Raw genomic sequence first — 19,771 nt, 5'->3', positions numbered from 1 at the left:
CTTATTACTTAATTAATTTATTTATTTTTGTTCTCACAACGTAGCCCAGGCTATTCTGGAACATATAATCCTCCAGCCTCACCCCATTCCCCTAATTGCTGAGATTATAGTTCTGCACCATTATTCCCACACATGCCTTAAAATTTACTCTAAACAAACTTTCAGCAAATCCTCTTGGCATGAGCCACCACAACTGGCCGAAACAAACTTTCAAAACAAAAAAATGTGTAAATAAAATTTAATTAAACTCTTAAATGCACTGTTTATGCCTCTGACATTATAAATGCTAAAGTGAACTAACTGAGAACCTGCCACTGTTTGGCTTTTTTTATTTTTATTTTTTATTTTTTGGTATTTTTTATGTACCAGGCAAAATGGTCATCACTTTACTCTGGGTTATCCTGTTTCAGCCTCTACTAGGAAACTGAGGTACATAGAAAGCAAACACAGAAGCGAGAATTTGAACCCTGGGTACAATGACTAGAGAAGATGTCAACATTTCAATTATAAAGTATGTCAGATATACCAACCATTTAATGAATTTAAAAAAATTCCTTTTTAGCAGCCTGGGCAGGTGATTAAGATAGGTAGAGTAATCTAACATCCCAGGAGAGGGCTGAGTGGAGGGATGTGTCAAAATCCAGATACCGAGGCACAGTAGAACCACCTCTCAAACTCTGGAGTGTCTACTTACTACACATTGCATGCACTGTCTTCTTTTGTTTATGCACAGCCCTTCTAGGAGTGTAAAGAAGTGCCATGAGAAACAGTCCAAATGACTTAGACTTCTGTTCAACAGAGTTTTTTTTTTTCACACTGCCTCCGGTGAGTCAATACCTTTACTCTGAGACTTACTGACAGACCTCTTCCTGTCAGAGGCAGAAGCGGTCATTCCAAATTCCAAGTCACTGGCAACTCTTGGGGCCTGTGGGACTAGACATTAGTGGGTGATCTATGCAGGGCATTTGAAATCTTAAAGCAAAGAAGAGACGCAGAGAAATTGTCGCCCTCATCGTCTTAGGCAGTTAGCATTGCCTTCGCATCGGCCTGAGAGAACAGTGTCTGCTGTTTTCTGTGTCAGAAGTACTCTGGGGAATTATAGGCCAATGAAGGTGACAGCAGTCACTACCAAACAAACAACACTGAACTATAAAACAAGCTACAAAAGCAATGCATGCAGTGGCTGTGTGGTGAGTGCCAAGCAGTTGCAGTCTAACTCTCTTTGCAGCTTTCATTTTGAGACTTGTGGAAAAGCAAAGGGTTAGAAAGGAAGAGCCTGGCTGGAGGATCCAGGCCTGTTTATTTAAAAAGCAGCCTTGCCATTTCCTTTTCAGATTTTGCATCACCCAGCGAGCACTCTGGGAGGCAGTTCCAGGCTGTGTTTTTGCTCCATAGAATAAGTGATTCCAAGAGCCAGAGGTCAGGCAGCTTGTCTCAACAGAGCTGAACAATGGTGTTGATAAATCCCCACACATCTCACTGAATCCCAGGGAACCTTGTCCTGCTCACTCGTAGAGAGCTTTCAACAGCTCACTCACCAGCTCCTGCATTAACCACCATCATGGTAAAGACTCTAGGTGTTTCACAAAGGACTCTAGGTATTTCTCATAGAAACAACAACAACAAAATAAAACCCATTTTCTGGCCTCAGTGTTTATGTCAAAAGGCTGCTTGTGTGTTTGATGACAATGCTTTTATTTTTCAACTCTGTTTAGTTTAGCATCTCAAAGAGGTTTAGAGACTAGGAGTTGGTGGATGGGCAAAGTTCTCATTCTTACTCTGTTCTTAATGAGTTGTTGGTTCTGGGTAAAACCTGTATCTGACTGCTTCTTTTCAAATCTGTAACAGAAGAAGCTCAAAGCAGCTTTTTTCTAAACTTTGTTTTAAGTACACGGACTTACAAACTTATAAGCTTGTATTATCTTTACATGGGCAGAGGACAAGGTAGAAAGACTCATTGGCATACAATGTGCAAAGATCAAGGCTGGGAGTCAACTGTGATGGCCTTGCTGTCAACTAGTCAATTGTCCGGATGCTGGGTGACAGGGGACCTTGTAATGAAATCTACACGGTGGGCACCTATTCTCCATGTCCTGCTAAAGAAAAATAGTGACCTACAAGGAAATCTACTTCGTGACTGTCCATGTTTTCACCTTTCTGACACTTCTGCCCTCTGTCTCCGTGCACTCCTGGGAGCTGTCTTGTGTATGCCTGGCCAAAAATGTCAAACAGTGAGTAAATAGGCCCCACTCCTATGTGCTCTTCACAAGGAGCTAGCAAAGTAGCACTTTAGATAATGGCGTGCATCCCTTTCTGGAAGAGACCTGTGGCATTTGGTTTTAAAGGCAGGCATTAAGAGGAGCACCTTCTGCATTGAGAGGTGGCTCCAGGGTTGCTATAGAAACAGATGGAGATTATGCAACTGTCTTCCATCATGGGCTTTGAACCAGTAAAGAAAATTTATCTGGGTTTACAGAAGTCTTCCCCAAACAGCACAGAGTGGTTATGTCAGAGGTAGTACGGATGCTTGCTTTGGACTTGACCCAGATGTCACCGTATGAACAGCTGCTGAATCTTGCCCGATGCAATCAAGGCATGGCATCTCCAGTTCAGTTTGAACACGGCATCAGATCAATTTTGTTTTCTCTTACAAATAGATCTGAGCCTGTGGAAATACATGTCTAGAACATGACAAGAATATGCAGATTCTCAGACTTGGTTGTATTAGGGAGCACGTGTGCTGTAGACCAGCATTAAAACAGCTTGACACAAGGTGACCCTTGGCGTCCTCTGGCTGGGACCTCTGGGGGCCTCCTACTCGTGATAAGAACAAAGCTAAGCTTTGGGTTTGCAGCAATTGGCCTAGTGAGTGCTTCAGACCCAGGACCAGACCAGACCAGACTGAGGGCTAACTTCTTGCTTTAGTTTTGACGTGGAATATTTGGTCTAATGACTATACTTTTAGAAAGGAATTTCAATTCGGTAAACAGAATTGAAAGGCTAGATTAAGTAAGTGAATATAGGAGAAATGTAACTTAGAAAAAAATTTTAAAAAGCTATTTCTTCCTAAGAAGTGAGCTCTTGTCCCCTCTTTGTTGCCATTAACCCAGTATAAGGGTTTAATTTGAAGCCACATGTGCAGATGCTGAATAACAGAAAGCCATGGTAGCTAGCTTCCTAGGATTTGTCCCTTAGAAATTGCTAGAATTGTTCAATTAGTAAATTTTAAAATGCTATTTTTTATTTGTTCAAAACATTCCCAGGAGGTATTCTGAGCTCATAACAGAAAGGATCAGTTACTTAATCTATACTTGTAACAGCACAAACATATAAGCAATAGTCACTGATTTAGTTGGAAGAGGAGGAACAATAGAAAAACAATGGGAATAATGATTTTGGGGAAAAACATAAAAATCACCACCAGCCCCATGAAATACTGCCATCTCCCTCTCTGCTAGATTTAGGCTTTTGAACAGCATGGCGGGACACAACTGTTCTGTCATTTTCTACAACGTATGCTGCATATGGTTGGTTCCTGTTTGTGCTATAATCATCTGGAACAAAATGAATCATATCTGTTTAATATTCTATACTACTTGTTAGAATGTCAGATTCTTAGTAATTTCATAAATTAATCTGATCCTGCAATCTGTAAGCTAACCAGATAAACAGAGAACTGGAGCCATCCTCCCTCAAGCAATGATGTAACATGTTGAGATACAGTAATGGGCGAGGGAGAGACTTTTAAGCAAGGTACAGCTCATGGACTCTCGTTTGTTAAAGACCAACCTTATCCAGCGTGTTCCCACGACCTTTTTCTGCTTGCTGCGAATTGAACACTGTTTGTGTATGTCCCTCTAGGCTTCAACAGTTAAAATGTAATGCCTATTCTGAGTTATTAAAAGGAGTCAAAACTTGATCTGATGAGATAGAGTCATTGGGAAGTGATTCACACTAGCTAGGTCATCAGATTGGACCCTGTGATTGAAGCCTAGCAGCTCAATAAGAAGATGTCACATGATGCCTTGTACTACTTTGACACTCTGCCGGCAAGAAGGCTATTGCTGGACATAGCCGCTCCAACTTGAACTTCCAAACTATGATACTAAATAAACCTCTTTATAACTCACCTCACTGTTTTTGTGTTATTTGAGCTAATAGACCAGCCATCCTGCCTTAAGGACAGTAGAATTTAACTGGGAATTATTTTACACATCCTCCCACTCACCCCCGAATCATTCCTCCCCAGCCAACTGGAGCTAGCCCCAGAGTGTTCCCCTTCCTACCTGCTGAGCAGTCAGGGCCTTCGTAACCCTCCTCACAGATGCAGAGTCCCTCCTGGCAGTGTCCTCGCCCACTACAGGCATTCAGACATCGTCGCTGGCTGCAGTCCTCACCAGCATAGCCCTCTTGGCACAGGCAGGTACCATTGGCGCACTGCCCCTTCCCTGAACAGTCCCCAGGGCAGCGCAGCTCCCCGCAGTCCTCGCCTGTGTAAGGCTCCTCACAGACACACTCCCCATCCACACAGAGCCCTCGGGAACTGCAGTCTGTTGGGCACCGAAGCTCAGAACAGTCATCTCCGCTGTATTCGCTGTCACAAATGCACTGGCCATCGACACACACACCTCGACTGGAGCAGCCCAGTGGGCAGTAGGGCTCTGAGCAGTTCTTGCCAAACCAGCCTTCGTTGCAGATGCAGCCACAGGACTCGAAGCTAAAGTTGCCATGGCCGCTGCAGTGAGGAACATAATCCAGTTGTCCTAGAACGGCCAAGGAGAAGGTCAAAGGGCAGTGGTGGCCTCTCATAAATGGTACTGGGGAGGGGTGAGCAGAAACCTATGGTCACCCCTTGATCACCCTGGTGCTGCCGAGAATGCACTACAACATAGTTTAGTGCAAATTCAATGTGATAAATATTTTCTCCCATTGCAGTGGTCTATGCCTCATACAGCACTGTGGGTAAAGATGGATAGGATCTGGGCCATTTTCCTAAGACAGATCACCTTCAAAATATCTTAGATTAGGTTGCCTAGAAGTTACTTATTAAAAACTGTTTCCACAAGAAACTCACTATAGTGGTTTGGGTGGGTGGGGGGATCAGGAAGGAATGTGGCTGAGCCAGAGTGTGGTTATGCATTGTTCCAGGAAGAGTGACTCAGGTTCCTGCAGAGGTAAGCACTTACACCCAAGATGCTTGTTCCTTGTCATCCAGGGCCTGAACTACATGAGTCTGAGGGATCCTTTGGATGGTGAAAGCGGGGTACGAGGCTGGCTGGGGGCAGCTAATGGTACATGCTGCTTATATGATGTTTGGTTGGACCCATGCTCTCATCAGACTAGGTGAGTTAATAGCTAATAGCTGCTTATTGCTCTAGTATGTCACTATTTGTAGATGAGGAAGGAAAAGCATGGGCTATAGGGCTTGCTTAAGTCACAAGCCAGAAGCAGCAGAGCAGATACGAACTCAAAGTCTGGCTCTGATGTCTTGATCACATCGTATAGTGAGGAGCAGATGTACAGAGACAGAAGCTAATCTACTGATCAATCAGCCTTTTGGAAAAAGGATACTCTGTGTGTGTGTGTCTGTGTGTGTGTGTGGTGTGTGTATGTGTACGTGTGTGTGTGTGTGTGTGTCTGTGTGTGTGTGGTGTGTATGTGTATGGGTGTGTGTGGTGTGTGTAAGTGTGTATGTGTATGGATGTGTGGTGTGTGTGTGTGTAGTGTGTGTGTGGTGTGTGTATGTGTATGTGTGTGTGTGTGTGTGTGTGGTGTGTATGTGTATGGGTGTGTGTGTGTGTATGTGTATGGATGTGTGGTGTGTGTGTGTGTAGTGTGTGTGTGTGGTGTGTGTATGTGTATGTGTGTGTGTGTGTGTGTGTGTGGTGTGTATGTGTATGGGTGTGTGTGTGTGTGTATGTGTATGGATGTGTGGTGTGTGTGTGTGTAGTGTGTGTGTGTGGTGTGTGTATGCGTGGTGTGTGTGTGTGTGGTGTATGTGTGTGTGTGCGTGTGTTCACAGAGTGGATCAGGATAAACCTTCCATCCTGCTTGAGAAGGTGGGGACAGGTCCTCTGAGACTCTAATGACTGCCATTTACTCGGGTGGGAGAAAGGGCTGTGCGTGAATGAACAGGGCACCACATTCTCTCTTCAGTCAGGTTAACATGAACAGATATCAACTCAACAGCCTGTGAAAACCAAAGATGAATGAAGACAGACATCAAATTCCCTGCCTGCCATCAAAGTTGCTGTGCTGAGCCGATGCACCATTACCTGACTCATGCCCCCAAAATCAGGTTAATATATTTCGAACTGGCTAAGCGATGTTGAGAATCCCTGAACCAAATCCCCAGGGGATGGCTGCAGTTAGATCTTACAGATGACACATTAACCGGGAGCTATGTACTAGGCATGTTTTTTCTTTGACCCTGTGAAGAGATGCTGGGGTTTTCTTCCTCTCATCCCACCTCCCTCTTGGCTCAGCTCTCTCGTTATCCACCTGGGACCAAGCTGCAAGTTCTTCAGACTCTACCTGTGGCGGCGCTTTCCTGACAGCAGTTGGTGCTGCACTGGTCTCGCAGCAACGACACCTCCCTCTCCAGCATCTCGATCCGGCTCAGCAGTTCCTGAAGCACCTGGGCAGAGCTTGCACATGAGCAGGCTTTTTTGGGGAGGTTGATCCTGTGGGTGAACGTGACCTGACTTTCATGGTCTGAGGTTTGGCCTGTGTATTCTGCCAGGGTGTCATCTTCGGCACTCACTTCCTGCTCGGCTGAGGCCTCCAGCCCCGAGGAGCAGAGGCTTTCCAGTGGTACGTTGATGTTATATACATGGTTGAAGACCATAGGCTGTTCCTTGCTGGATGTGTTGTAGCTGGAAGCCCCTCCTTCCTCCTCCACAGTTTGTCTCTGGACCCTTTCTGTGGTCACCTCCAGCCGGCACTCAGAAGGCTTGAGCATGGATCCCAACAGGATCAGGTTTACACCAATGAGCATGTTCTTCAAGACTACTGTTTCTCCATCAGTCCCCATCTTCTCAGCCAGAGCTTGGTTCAAGAGCTCGCTGTAGTAGTCAGCACGGAGTTACAGGAATCTGCAAGAGAACACAAGGCTTCCGATGACCTCTGAAACCTGTACCTGGGCACCATGGCTCTCTGTAAAGCTAGAGCACACATAGGCAGAAGTTCTCTGGGGCTGAGAAGGAAATTGGGAAGAGGCATGATTTTAAGTCAGAAAGCTGGGCCTTTGTTCTCTCAAAGACTGGATTCTCTGTAATAGACAGCACTTCTACATAATGGTATTGCTATGGCTTGAATTTCAAATGGTCCCCTCCCGAAGCTTCGTTGAAAGTTGAAGGGTATTTGAGAATTGGATCGTGAAGGATCATAATCTATTGACTTCATCAGTAGATTAATACACTGATGGATGCATACATTCACAGCATTACATGGTTGGAAAGAGCAGGGCACTACTTTGAAATTTGTGATGGTTTGAATAAGAATGGCCCCATACTCTCATATATTTAGTCATCAGGGCATGGTACTATTTGAAAACATTGGAAGGGTTAGGAAGAGTGGCCTTGTTGGAAGAAGTGTGTCACTGGGGGTGGGCTTTGAGGTTTCGAAAGTCTATGCCAGGCTCAGAGTCTCTCTGTCTCTCTTACCCTCTTCTGCTCTGCCTATGGATCAAGATGTAGTGGTCAACTACTGCTCCAGCACCTACTTGCCTGCCATCATATTCCCTGCTATGATGATAATGAACTAAGCCTCTAAAACTATAAGCAAGCCCCCAACTAAATTCTTTCTTGCATAACAGTTGCCTTGGCCATGGTGTCTCTTCACCATGACATAGAACAGTGACTAAGACAGGGCTGTACCACGTCTCCAAGACATTTCTGCCTTGTCTTGGCTTCCCAGCCACCATGAAGTAAGCAGCTTTGCTCTGCCTCATCCGTCTGCCATGATGGACTGAACCCTTTGGAATGAGACAGAAATGTCCTTCCTTTTTCAAGTTGTATTTTCTGGTCTTTTGTCACAGCACTGAGATGTCAGGCTAACATAGTCATTTAGGCACAGGATACAGTCATCTGTCTCCATAGTGTGCAAGAAATATCTAGAACAGGAGTGGAGGCTCTGTGGATAGCATCTTCCACTGAGGAGAGCTCAAAGCTTCTCTTTACTTCTAAATGAGGATTAGGATTAGGTGGACAGTAGAAACTTTGGGGCACTCCCATGCATCCTCAAATAGTTATGAAGGGACCAAAATGTCCATGTCAAATAACTTATCCATCCCTTAAGCTCACCTATTCAAATACAGGTTGACTTTACAATAACCAACCAGCCAAATAATGACATTCCAGGCAGTTTGTGATTGTTAATTATCCTTGGGTACATTTGTGATTTATCTAGGACGTTGTGAGCCGAGCTTTGTTTTAATCTTCTCATTAGTATAGTCCCTGAGTTCTGTGACCACAGGGTGCCTTTCTTCCGAGGTCCTGTTTAAATTGCTAAAATAATGAATTAGCTCCTCTGTTGGCTACCTAGTCACCAAGAACCATGCAGTGTAATAAATCCACAGGAATAAAAATCAGTTTTACAAAAAGATATATTTCCTTTCTATTCCCTGTGTAAAAGAAAAAAGAGACTTAGATACTTTGGTTCTCAAGTAAAGTCAGAACTACTAAGAAGATTAAGGAGTTAGGAGCCAAGTAGCTGAAACTCTGAGCCTGAGAAGATGGTGGTGAATGTCAGTTACTTCTCCGTTGTTGTGCACAGGGCATAGATGGTGCTTAGCATGCACACATGATCTTATTCGACCCCTAGGAGATTCTTAGGATGATACTTATCTTATAGCCTAGAAGGATTGAGATGTGAAAACTGGCAAGACCGATCCCACACCTGCGTTCTTAACTATGCTTCAATGTCTTTTTAAAAACAAGTGTTCAAACTTGGCACACATTTTTATTGCTAGTATATGGGAAGTAGAGGCAGGAGGATTAGGAGTTCAAGGCTAGACTCCCCTGCATAGCACCCTGCATAGCAAGTTTAAGATCAGCCTGGGATACGTGAGACTTCCCCCGCCTCCCCCTCGTTTGTTTTTTTAAGAAAATGTTCAAGTTCATTTTTTCCCTTTGTTGTTTATGGAAATAGTATATTCTAGAACTTTCTAAGGAATACTAAAGTTAGAAATTTTGCCTGGGCGTGGTTCACTGCTTCTGCTTTTTCTCCCATGAAGCATTCTTCTCTTATAATTCCTTCCTGTCCTGTCCTCCACATTCTTCTGTGAGTCCCATCTTGTAGTACTTACCATGCTAGGCCATGAGTCCCTGTGCCTGATTTTCCTACATGGCTTGATAAGTTGATTTGAGTCAGACCATGTCTTATCTGCATCATATGGCTGTATGTTTAGGACGTGAAAGCACTCAGTATTTAGTTGTTGGATGGATGGGTGGGCAGATGCATGAAAGAATGAATAAATCGATTTAATGAGTAAATGATCAGTGAGCAAAAGGTTGAACCATTCTCCAATTCATTTAATCTCTCTCCATTAACCCTAAGTTACTTACTGTTCTGTTCAATTTCAACTCTGGGCAATGTCTAAGACTTCATTGAATTAGGAATAACCGGTATTAGTGACTAGCATAGAAATCATATCTTATTACTCAGCTCTTATGTTATACATTTTATTATTTTTAGTCTCTGTTTCTAATATGGAAAGGAAGCAGGGCAGACCAGAGCTCCTGAGACTGCCAGACGGTCTGGGCTCAAACCTCATCCCCATAAATATTTATCTATGGGAAGACCACTTAACCTCTCTTTCAGCTTTGCTATCTGTAGAGTGGAGATAAATAATGGTCCCAACTTTATAAGATTAGAGTGATGGTTCTACCATTGTCTATATAATTCTTATTCAGTACCTAACATTGGCTTAAATAAATAAATACTGTTTTCAGGCCATTTGCTTCTTCTCCTATTTAAAGACTAACCTGAATTTTCAGAGGCATGTAAAATGCCTTACTAGTTGGCATCAGGAAAGCCCAACACATAGTTTATCCTTGAGCAATGATGAAGTCTCAGAAATGCTGTGGGAGATGCCAATCCTTTGGTTACATCTAGATAAAGTAAATCTACCTTCGGGATACATGGACTGACATGTCTAAACTAAATTGATCCCATAGCTATAAGTGCTACCCAAACCCCTCTAATCTTTGGCCACACTTGTCCTCCCATTTTTAGTTACTCCAGACATGACATCCTTGGATGTCATGTCTGTGCTTCTGTCATGACAAACTGTCAAAGTGGCTCTGTCACAAGGCCTTGCTATCTTTCTTAATTACCCAATTCATGTTGCTGAATAATATTTTCCCATGGAGATTGTGAAATTGTTACATAATACTCTAGCTTTTTTTTTTTTTTTTTTTTTGCCAATTGTGGATAGGAAATAAATAAAAGAATTAATGATATTATAAATAAAAAGAAGAACCAATGGTAGGGAAATTGTGAGGAAGAAAGATGCTAGATTCTGTGTATAGGTCCAAAACAACCAGTACAATTTGTAGAAAAAGGGGAAGTTAGAGTTTTGTATGAAAAAATGGTCAATATTTTAGTCAATAAGTAAGCTTATGTAGGTAGCTCAGCTGTGCAATTTTTGTAAGCCCAAATCTATTTTTAAATTTAGGCTTTATTAATTTAAATACAGAATGAAAAATAAACAAGGGGCTTGTCTGCCCTTACTGCACCAATAATTGATCATTTCTAGGTGATCATCATGTTGAAAGAATGCAAATCTCGTCATTTGAGGGAGAAAAAGTTAGCATTTTGTTCAGAAAGGTAAGAACATGGGAAATTCATATGTTATTTTATCACTTATTCATTTGACAGATATTTATTGAGTTGCTATTAGATCCTTGCCCTGTGTTTATGAAATTACATCCATATGTATGGGATTGGAAGAGTGGCTTGTAAGGAATCATGTAAGTAAATGCCAAACTTAGTATTATATATAGAAATAAATTACTTGATACTTGTCACATGATACCTGTGTCTGTATTAGTTTCAGTCAGGAAGAGATAGCCATTGTGGAGAGAAAAAAAATTGATGAAAGGAGTTTTTGAGTTAAGAGTTCACAGTCATATTTATAGACTAGTATCTGGAAAGACTTTTCTGATCAGACCACGGCTGAGAAGATACTTGACACAACTGTAGCAGAGTGTTCAGCAAAAGAAAGGAGATGTGCAGCCCAAACATTGGGAAACAGCAAATGCAGGGGCAGGATTAGATCTCAGGATGTCTGGGGTGAGGTGAGGTGAGGGAGAGGGTATGGAGAGGCTCTGTAAAACATGAACAGGCTTTGTTTGCCCTTCCCTGCAGATAATGGTCACTGTTATCAAATGTTTCCCACGTCACACATTTGTTATGACCTGACCCCATTCCTTGACAAACTCCCAGCTTCAGAGAGGTGAAAAACACAAGCATGATGACCATGAAGGAGCATGCAAGGTGTCTAGAAAGGAAGGTTACAGGGCAGCCCTGTAGCAGGCAGAGTGACCCCAAGAAGGTTGGGACTCTTGGTGCTGTTTGCCAGATATTTCTGGTCTGGCTTTCAGGCACATATTCAGACTTGATTTTCTACCCTTCCTTTGGATATATGAGAGCACATCTCTTGTTCTTGCCATTAGAGGAAATGGTCAGTGTCCCTTCCAGGCTGAGTCATCCAGTTACTCAGAGGGCACATGCTCAGAGATTTTCCCTTCTGTGATGACAGGCTGTGTGTAAGATGATGGCAGTTCTGTCACTCTGGGTCAATAAGGGATTGCATGAAACAGAGACCTTTTCTCCTGTCTAATTGCAACATATCTTTTAGTTTTTGAAGCACATCTTTTGGGAATGATTTTTTTCTCACACATAACTTAGTGTAGCCAGCAATAACATGGGCATGGATCTTAATAGATTACTCTCTAGGTTTAGAGAGAAGAGAAAGAGAAGAGAAGAGGAAGAAAAGAAGAGGAAGAAAAGAGGAAGAGAGATGAAGAGGAAGATGGAGAAGAAGAAGAAGTTGAAGTTCATCCTAGAACTATATTTGCTGAAACTGATATTCGGAATATGATTAGTTCAATGAGTATGTTAAAAGGGCTGCCTGGTGCTAAGGGATCAGACCTTTACATGGTTCAAGGGCACAAGAGGCGGTTCCCATGTGTAAACAATAGCTTTCCTATTAGGGTGAGCTAGTGTCTGTTGATAGCAGGCAGTACATGCCTGGTCACTGGAGGTATCCAGGTATAGGTCAAATACTCCTTTGTGAGAATGCTGAAGAAGGGTTTTCATTCATCAGAGGAGACTAAACAGGACTAAAGTCAATGTTAAACATTTTCCTGGCATTTTACAAGCTCATAGTTTTAGTGGGTTTTCCAGAATCTGCCCATTACCACAATCATGCCTGTTTCTCAGAGATTTCTCAGAACAAAATCCCATAAATGGCAGCTTAAAACAGCAGCACTTCAAAATCAAGTTATCCTCAAGGTTGTCTCTTCTCCAGAGCGCTGAGGGACTCCGTTCACACCTCTCCCTGAGCATCAGCTAATGACCTGCACACCTTAGCATTTCTTACCTAGTAGATATATCAGCACCACCCATCCACCTGCATACCAGAGCCTTCACAAGGCCATCTGAGATGCATGCCAGACTGAGACCCCAACCTACCCCAGCTTGACCTTATCTTAATGTAGCTAACTGTATCTTTAATGAGCTTACTTCCAACTAGGGCCACATTTGGAGATGTTGTTGGCTAGGGATTCAACCTAGACACAATGAGAGGACAAGACTCAACCTACAAAAAATACCAATAGTAATTGGAACAAGCTATGTATCTGTCTTGTGCTACTTAATTTATTCTTGCAATAAGATTTGTAAGCTAGAGGGAAGTGATATTTAGGCTATTTGATATTTATTTATGGCTTGAGTATGGCTTGGGGGAAATAACCAATCAGAAGGGGGTATCCACACATGAAAACAAGACGTCTATCACTCTTGTTTGCTATGGACAACAGGTAAACTCCTATGGTGATTTTCTCTTTTTATTTCTTTTTTTTTTTTTAATTGAGAAAATGAGTATCAGAAAAGGCCAAGTAACTTGACCATGATTGAATGGCTAATGAATAGAGGAGCTGGTGCTGGCCTCAGCTTTTGCTGACCAGAGCCTGGGCCTTCACTGCTGTTCTATCACCAGCTTTAATTAGCGGCCACATACTGTTCTCATGAAAAGACTCGAGGCTCTTATATTATCAATACTCTCTTCTCTCAGGTTCAGATTTAGGGCTTCTTGACAGCCGTGACTTTTAGTTTAATGTTTTCTCCACAAATCCAGGCTGTTTCCTTAGAAATTGCTTCAGTCTCTCCTCCTTGGGGGAAAGCTTTTCTGATGGCTTTTGATTTATAAGTGCCCAGCCTCCACTTTGTCCCAAGCAGCAGGGAAAAAATGTCTACCAGTAAACGCGCTACTAGATGAGAGACAGAGAGCCAGCTTTTAGACCTGCCCTTCCTGGGAAGAGCCTGGCTCAGCCAGCTGTTACAGAGAGCAAGACCTGGCTTCCTTCTGTACTATGAACCTCCTCACACAAGCCACAGTTGACCAGACCACTGGTAGTCTGCTTCCCTCTTTTCTTTTCCTAGACAAGGTTTTTCTGTGTAGCCTTGGCTGTCCTGGACTCTTTGTAGACCAGGCTAGCCTTGAACTCACATCAATCTACCTTACCTCCCTGAGTGCTGGGATTAAAGGCGTGTGCCACAAGACCCAGATGTCTGCTTCCCTCTTAAGCTGCTCTTCTAGAATGAGGCAGAATGGGGCCAGGGGACGAAGGATGAAGGATCTAGCCAAGGTCGGCTCTAGCAGAAGAGGGCAGAAACAAGGGCATATGAAGTGCCTGCTCACCAAATATGCCCTTAGCTTTTTCCAAATGTATGTCAATAATTGTTTCAAAGTGGCTTTTCTTCCTATGTCCCTGAAAACTTCCCTTCCCTGCCTTCATTCTCCACTTCTGTCTCCTACTCCTTATTGTTACCAGGAATGCTGGCCATTATGTGGGAGGTTATTTTTGTCCACATTTTCAATAATGGTGGTGGGCAGAGTTTTGTAAAATTTTCCAGGAAGACCCAGCCTATTGCAGTGTGCCTGAGAATGCTGCATTAGCCAGATTTGTCTTCTTTCGAGATGCCTCACCTGCTCTGAAAACAATGCCCTGCCTTCGGTGTAAAGTGGTGGGCACCTATGGAAGCCAGATGCACCATCTCTCCTTTTTAAAGATGACTTTCTTCCTTATTTCTTTATATATGTCAGATGGTGGTCAAACAAATGAGCAAGAGTCTAAAACTGGAACCCAGAGGGTTAGTTCATGATATGGACCAGTGGTAGGAGGCAGGATGCTGTGGTCTGAATGTTTGCATCCTCCTTGTACACACAAAGTTAATGTTGAAAGCTTCACAGCCAAAGAGGTGGTATTTGGGGGTCATAGGGCATAGTTCCCATAAGTAGGACCGGGGATCTTATAACAGACCCTCTTGAAAAAGACCTCTTAGCTCTTCCACATGCAAAGACATGGCTGAAGGGCACCTCATAGGAGCCAGGGAATGGACTCATAGACTCAGGATTGGCCAACACCTTGGTCTCTGCTTCCTGGCCCCTAGAATGGGATGAAATACATTTCTGTTGATTATAAACTACTCAATCCATGACAGTATTTCACTGTAGCTGCCTAGTAGATTCAAGCAGTGGGAAAGGATGGAAAATCAGAGGAAGAAGGCAAAGGAGGGAAGACAGGAAAGGAATTAGGAAGGTACCTGGTTAGCAAGAGAAACAGGCAGGAATCGTATAGGTAGGATGAGAAAACACAAACCCGAGGAGTAGATAATACACCCAGGTTCAATGAGACACTAACAGTTGTGAGCATGATAGATAGCCAATGACCCGACAAATGAGAGTGCGACAGAGTTGCAGTAATTCGATAGATTGATACTCAAGAAATCATGTGCTTCTATTGATTCATACCCTCGGCTCCCGCTTCCTTATCAATATAATTATCATGGCCAGTCCTAGAGGTGTCTTCGGGCAATTTGTATGAGGTGGATAAAGGGATCGTCCTTAAGGCTGATGTAGTGCCGAGTTAATGAGGTACTCACTTGTCTCCAGGGAGGTCTCCAGGGAGGCCAAGTCACCCTGCCTGGGTCCAAGCCTCTTCTGCTAACTAAAGTCCCTGCCCCTCCCTCACACCCTTCTCTGGATTCATTTCTTCACACTGAAAAGATCTCTGAAGGTTATAGAAAAAATATTCTATGTGTCATCAGCTTTCACAGACACGGTGAAGGAAGGGAAAGAATTGGTCACAGAAGCAGGGACGAGGTTAGGGACAGGGGTGGAGGAAAGATGGAGAGACACACAAAGGGGAATAGATGCAGCCAGGAGCCAGCAGGCCTCTGGCTTTTCCCCACTTCTTTTTCTTTTTCCTTGGTCAGAGGTGATGGTGGGCAGAGGGACCTCAGGGTGAAAACAGGAGAGTATATGGGTTGTTGGGTAGGGAGAGGCCACTCCCCCAGGGGTGGGTAGCTAGTGCTCTTGCTTAGATTTTCTAGGTCCTGCCAAACTTACTCTCCACTTAATCCCTAGGGGTGATTTATAAACCAGGATCATATCTGTGGGAAAATGACACTTTTTGTGCTTTGCCACCCCGTGCTGCCCCCCCCCCAAGTTAGAATTAGTTTAAAAATAGTCCCCTCTCTGCCGCTGGGATGCTCTGTCACTCGGGAAAGAGGGTAATTATGAAAGACGAGGGTGTAATGTGATTACAGCCGGCCCCATTGTGTCAGTGGAGGCAGAGCTGGGCTGCTGGGAGAAGGCAGAACTGGCTGTCTCCATCAGCATTGGGCCTTTATTGGGTCTGTCAGATTTCTGAAAAGAACCCGAGGGCAGAAAACTCCGAGCAGACAGGACTCCATGGCTGGTCAGGGGCTGACAGAAGGACGAGGAGTAAAGTAAGATGATACACTGGGTCTGGCTGGGGTGTTACCATGACCCCCCCCCCCGACTCCTCAGTGCCCCTAATAATGTGCACTTTGATGTGTCCACAGGTAGGAATCTGTAGGAAGAGTCTTTAGTTCAGCATGTGATGGGTCCACCTTCATTTTGTGAGCATGCGTCTAGAGCCCAGTATGTACTAGGCTTCGTGTCAGCAAGGATTACAGGTGCTACTGTGGCTGGGAGGGGAATCTGGCTGCTGCTCTTGTCCTCTGGCTCCATCTTGTTCTATCTGAGAGAACTCTAATTGCCTTGACCTCCCTGAGCAGCTGCTTCTTCATCTGAAAAATGGGGTCTTGAATAGCAGTCAAGGGAATGGTACAGAGAGAGATCAAAACCTCCAGACCGCAAGTGAGGGGGAGGCCATGCAGGTTTGAACCCCTGCTTCAAAACACAAATGGCAGGGCTGTGCAAAACCTACTACTGGGGACACATTTCTTACTGGCCACTTTGGCAGACAGAAAGACTTGCTTGGTAATTTCAGCTTCAGACTTTTATGATGTATGATCTCAGGGTTTTTGTGACTTTGGGGGGTGCCATAGATATCCTATTTAGGTGAGAATTTATTCAATCTTGTAGACTCTGGAGAACTCGTAACATCTGTGGAGCAATTCTGACAATTCTATATTATATAAGGCCCCATTTGATGATCACTGCAGCTGATAGGATCATCCCTGTGACGCTTAAGTCTGGGGGTGCTTTGCATAGTTGCCCACAGTAACTTAGAGCCAACTGAAAGTCCTGGGCCATATTTCAGGTTCTTAATTGAGTAAGAGAGGTACAGCTTCCCTCCCCTACCACTGCCCTCACCCTTTAGAAATAGGTAGGGCATACATAATGAATTGCTAATTAATCTTAACCATTTTGGTCAAATGTTCTTTCAGGATCCTGACCTTTCTCTATCATTAATGACTATTTTCCATCTGTGTTTCTTCGGCTTGGAGAACAGCATGTCACCGTTTGCTGTTCAATTATTCTTCTTGAAGACTCATATTACCTTTCATCTTTCTCTTCTCTCCATTTAATAAACTGCAAAGGAAGTTCTACTGCAGGAAATATTGCCAGCCAGCCTGCGTCCCAAACATGGTTTCTGTTTCCTGTCCAAGATTCCTCTTGAAACAGATAGAGCAATTGTTTTAGAATATAAGACACAGTCTCTGCCCTCGAGGAAGTCATAATCTAGTTGAGGTCACCAGATACATACGAGCCTAAAGATCAAGACGAGGCACTGTGTTTTAGTGTAGTAAATGGAAGGTCATTTATTTTAAGTTTGATAAGCATCCTATAGCAAGTAGAGATCAGTGTGGGAGAAGACTTCTGGAAGCAGTGGTACCTCAGTCCAGATGTAAGGGTTGTAAATAGGAGTGGTGAAATATGTAGGGCAAAATGGTAGTGTAAGCAGAAATAATTAGAGCCCCAAGACTAAATGCAAGAAAGTCTAGTCTCCAGAGGGATCAGCTTCTGTCTTCATAAAGGCCTAAGATCCAGTGCATGTGTGTCTGCATGTGCCTATCAAAAAAAGGGCCAGCCATATATTAGTGCTATTTCCAGAGCCTTGTATACATGGATAGAGGGTCTTGGAGGCCAGTTTGGGATTGCGACTTTTAATTATTATAAATGTAACTATAGTAATTAAATGCTTGATTTTTAAGACAGCAAAATACTTTAGAAAAACAAGTTTTAGGAAAAGGTACCTTTAAAAATGATGTCTACCCATATACAGAATACCACATGAATCCATCTGCTGGAAAATGACCCAGTGACAAGCTCACATATCAAGTTCACACTGTTTCCAATTATATGGAATAGCTATATTGGAGTTGATCTTTCTAGTAGGAACCAAATAATTATACTCACTTTGGCTTGCCATTAATATCTTCAGATGAGTTGACTGTTGGCGGTGGCAACTTATTAAAGTTTGACTGTAGTGGACTATGGGAGTTATTGACTTCATTGTGCAAATTATATCTTTTAAAGCATGAAATAGCACCATTCTGACCCAGAGACTACAAGCAGGTGAAGTATGTCTTCTAGTGCATGAAATAACATAATCATTTTCTACTTGAAATTTGAAGAAGCTCTGAGAGTAGTGGTGTATAGCGCACAACTTGCTTAATTAAATTTAGTTATATGCTGGTTGCGTGCCAGAGACTGTGCAAGGATCCATCAGAGAAGTGTCAGGTAGCCACCTGTGTATATGGAAGAAATGTATATTTACAGAGCAAGGATAAACAGCAGACCATGGTGGGTACCATGTCAGAGACACAGAAAATTCTTCAAGGAGCAGGAGATAGCCTCTGACTCACTGTAAGACTATCTCTAGAAAGGCTAATGGGAAAGGTGACCTTTGACCTGGGGCTTGAAGAATACTAAAAATTTCAAGAGGCAGGGGCAATGAAAGGCAGATGAAATGAGAGGAGCAGAGAAGGAGGAAGACTATACCATGGTTGCTAGGTTTGTGGGATATTTGGAGCGTCTGTTTTCAGGGGTGAAGGGTACAAAGGTGTCAGATCGCCTTGGTTGGTATTGTTTACTCAGCCATAAAAAGAACAAAATCGTGTTATCTGTAGGAAAATGAGTGGAAATGGAGATCATCAGAGATCGTCGAGTTTAGTGAGTCAAGTCAGTCTCACAAATACTCTCTCTGCTATGCAGAAGATGGAGAGGACAGAATGAAGAACAAAGGGGACACTGCTAGGAGCAGGGAAAGGGAAGGAAATATGCGGATGACAGGGACAAGAGAGTAGCCGAGGGCAAATACAGTCAAGCTGTACGGAACTTTGAAAATGTCCTAGTGAAACCCCTTTGTACAGGTTATATGTGCTAACCAAAATACATCTTTAAGATAAGCAACAAATAAATAAATGACTTCTGTGTCGGGCCTGGTGAATCACTGACATTTTTTTTATAAAGAGCCTGACATGGTTAAGAAATCCAGTGACATTTGTACTTAGACTTGGCCCCAAAGATGAATTCCAAACTGTAGAAGGATTTTAAAAAATTGCAGTTACTTAATTTGTAAGGTTCAGAATTAGCCTTCCTCATTATTTTAGGGAGTGGTTTTCTAAGGTGCGTGATTTCCTTAATTCCTTTTCTCCCACTCACTTTCTGATAAAAAGCATTTTGATCTCCAGTAAGGTACAGCGCGTCATCGTTGGTCGTTATAGTTAAAAGGGGGCACCTGAGGAATTCAAATGCTATTTTTTATTAGTTGTTAAATCCTAAGTATGTATAGTACAATATTGGGTTTCTAAATGTGTTTGATCTGAATGAAGACAAGAATTGGCCATTTAGCTTTGAGGAACCGCCTTGCTGACAAGCTAAAAACACATAGCATGGAGTGAGTTCTGAGTGTAGCTGGGCCGCTGAGGCCTTGGTAAGTGAGGGCTGTCCAGAGGGCTCAGAGAGTTCATGTGTGATGGAGTAGGGTACAAAAATTAATTGCTCACTGCAAGGATGCAGAATGTGTCAAATTATTGGGACTTTTACTTCAAGTAACTTCATATCCAAGTGCCTTCCCCCAGCACTCTCCTTCCTTCCCAGCCTTCGCTGTACTCCACTATACCTGAGCCCTGTCTATAGTCTTAGAGACATCCCGTTGCTCAGCCATGCCTTCTCTTCATCTTTAAACTCTCTCCTTCCTTTTCCCAGAGCTTTCTAGCATGCCAAGAGGGAGCCCTGCCCAGCAGGAGCTCAGTGAGCAGGTGG

General features: G+C 43.3%; 1 protein-coding gene across 2 annotated transcripts in view; it reads right to left on the bottom strand.

Annotated features, from left to right (window-relative positions):
- The window catches only part of Tnr (tenascin R), a 189,889-nt gene that overhangs the window by 67,356 nt on the left and 102,762 nt on the right, over nt 1-19,771 (bottom strand). The window contains exons 2-3 of one of the 2 annotated variants that reach the window (XM_051147658.1): nt 6,535-7,094; nt 4,287-4,763 (exon numbers count right to left, since the gene is read on the bottom strand). In XM_051147658.1, the coding sequence (XP_051003615.1) occupies nt 4,287-4,763; nt 6,535-7,033 (976 nt within the window). In that variant the 5' untranslated portion in view covers nt 7,034-7,094. Of the gene's footprint in view, nt 1-4,286; nt 4,764-6,534; nt 7,095-19,771 lie in introns of those variants that run through there. The other variant, XM_051147659.1, reaches the window with a different exon arrangement.

The sequence above is a fragment of the Acomys russatus genome, chromosome 6 (genome assembly GCF_903995435.1).
Source record: "Acomys russatus chromosome 6, mAcoRus1.1, whole genome shotgun sequence".
Classification (NCBI taxonomy): domain Eukaryota; kingdom Metazoa; phylum Chordata; class Mammalia; order Rodentia; family Muridae; genus Acomys; species Acomys russatus.
The sequence above is the reverse complement of the archived record's forward strand: the minus strand, read 5'-3'. Positions and strand labels throughout refer to the sequence as shown.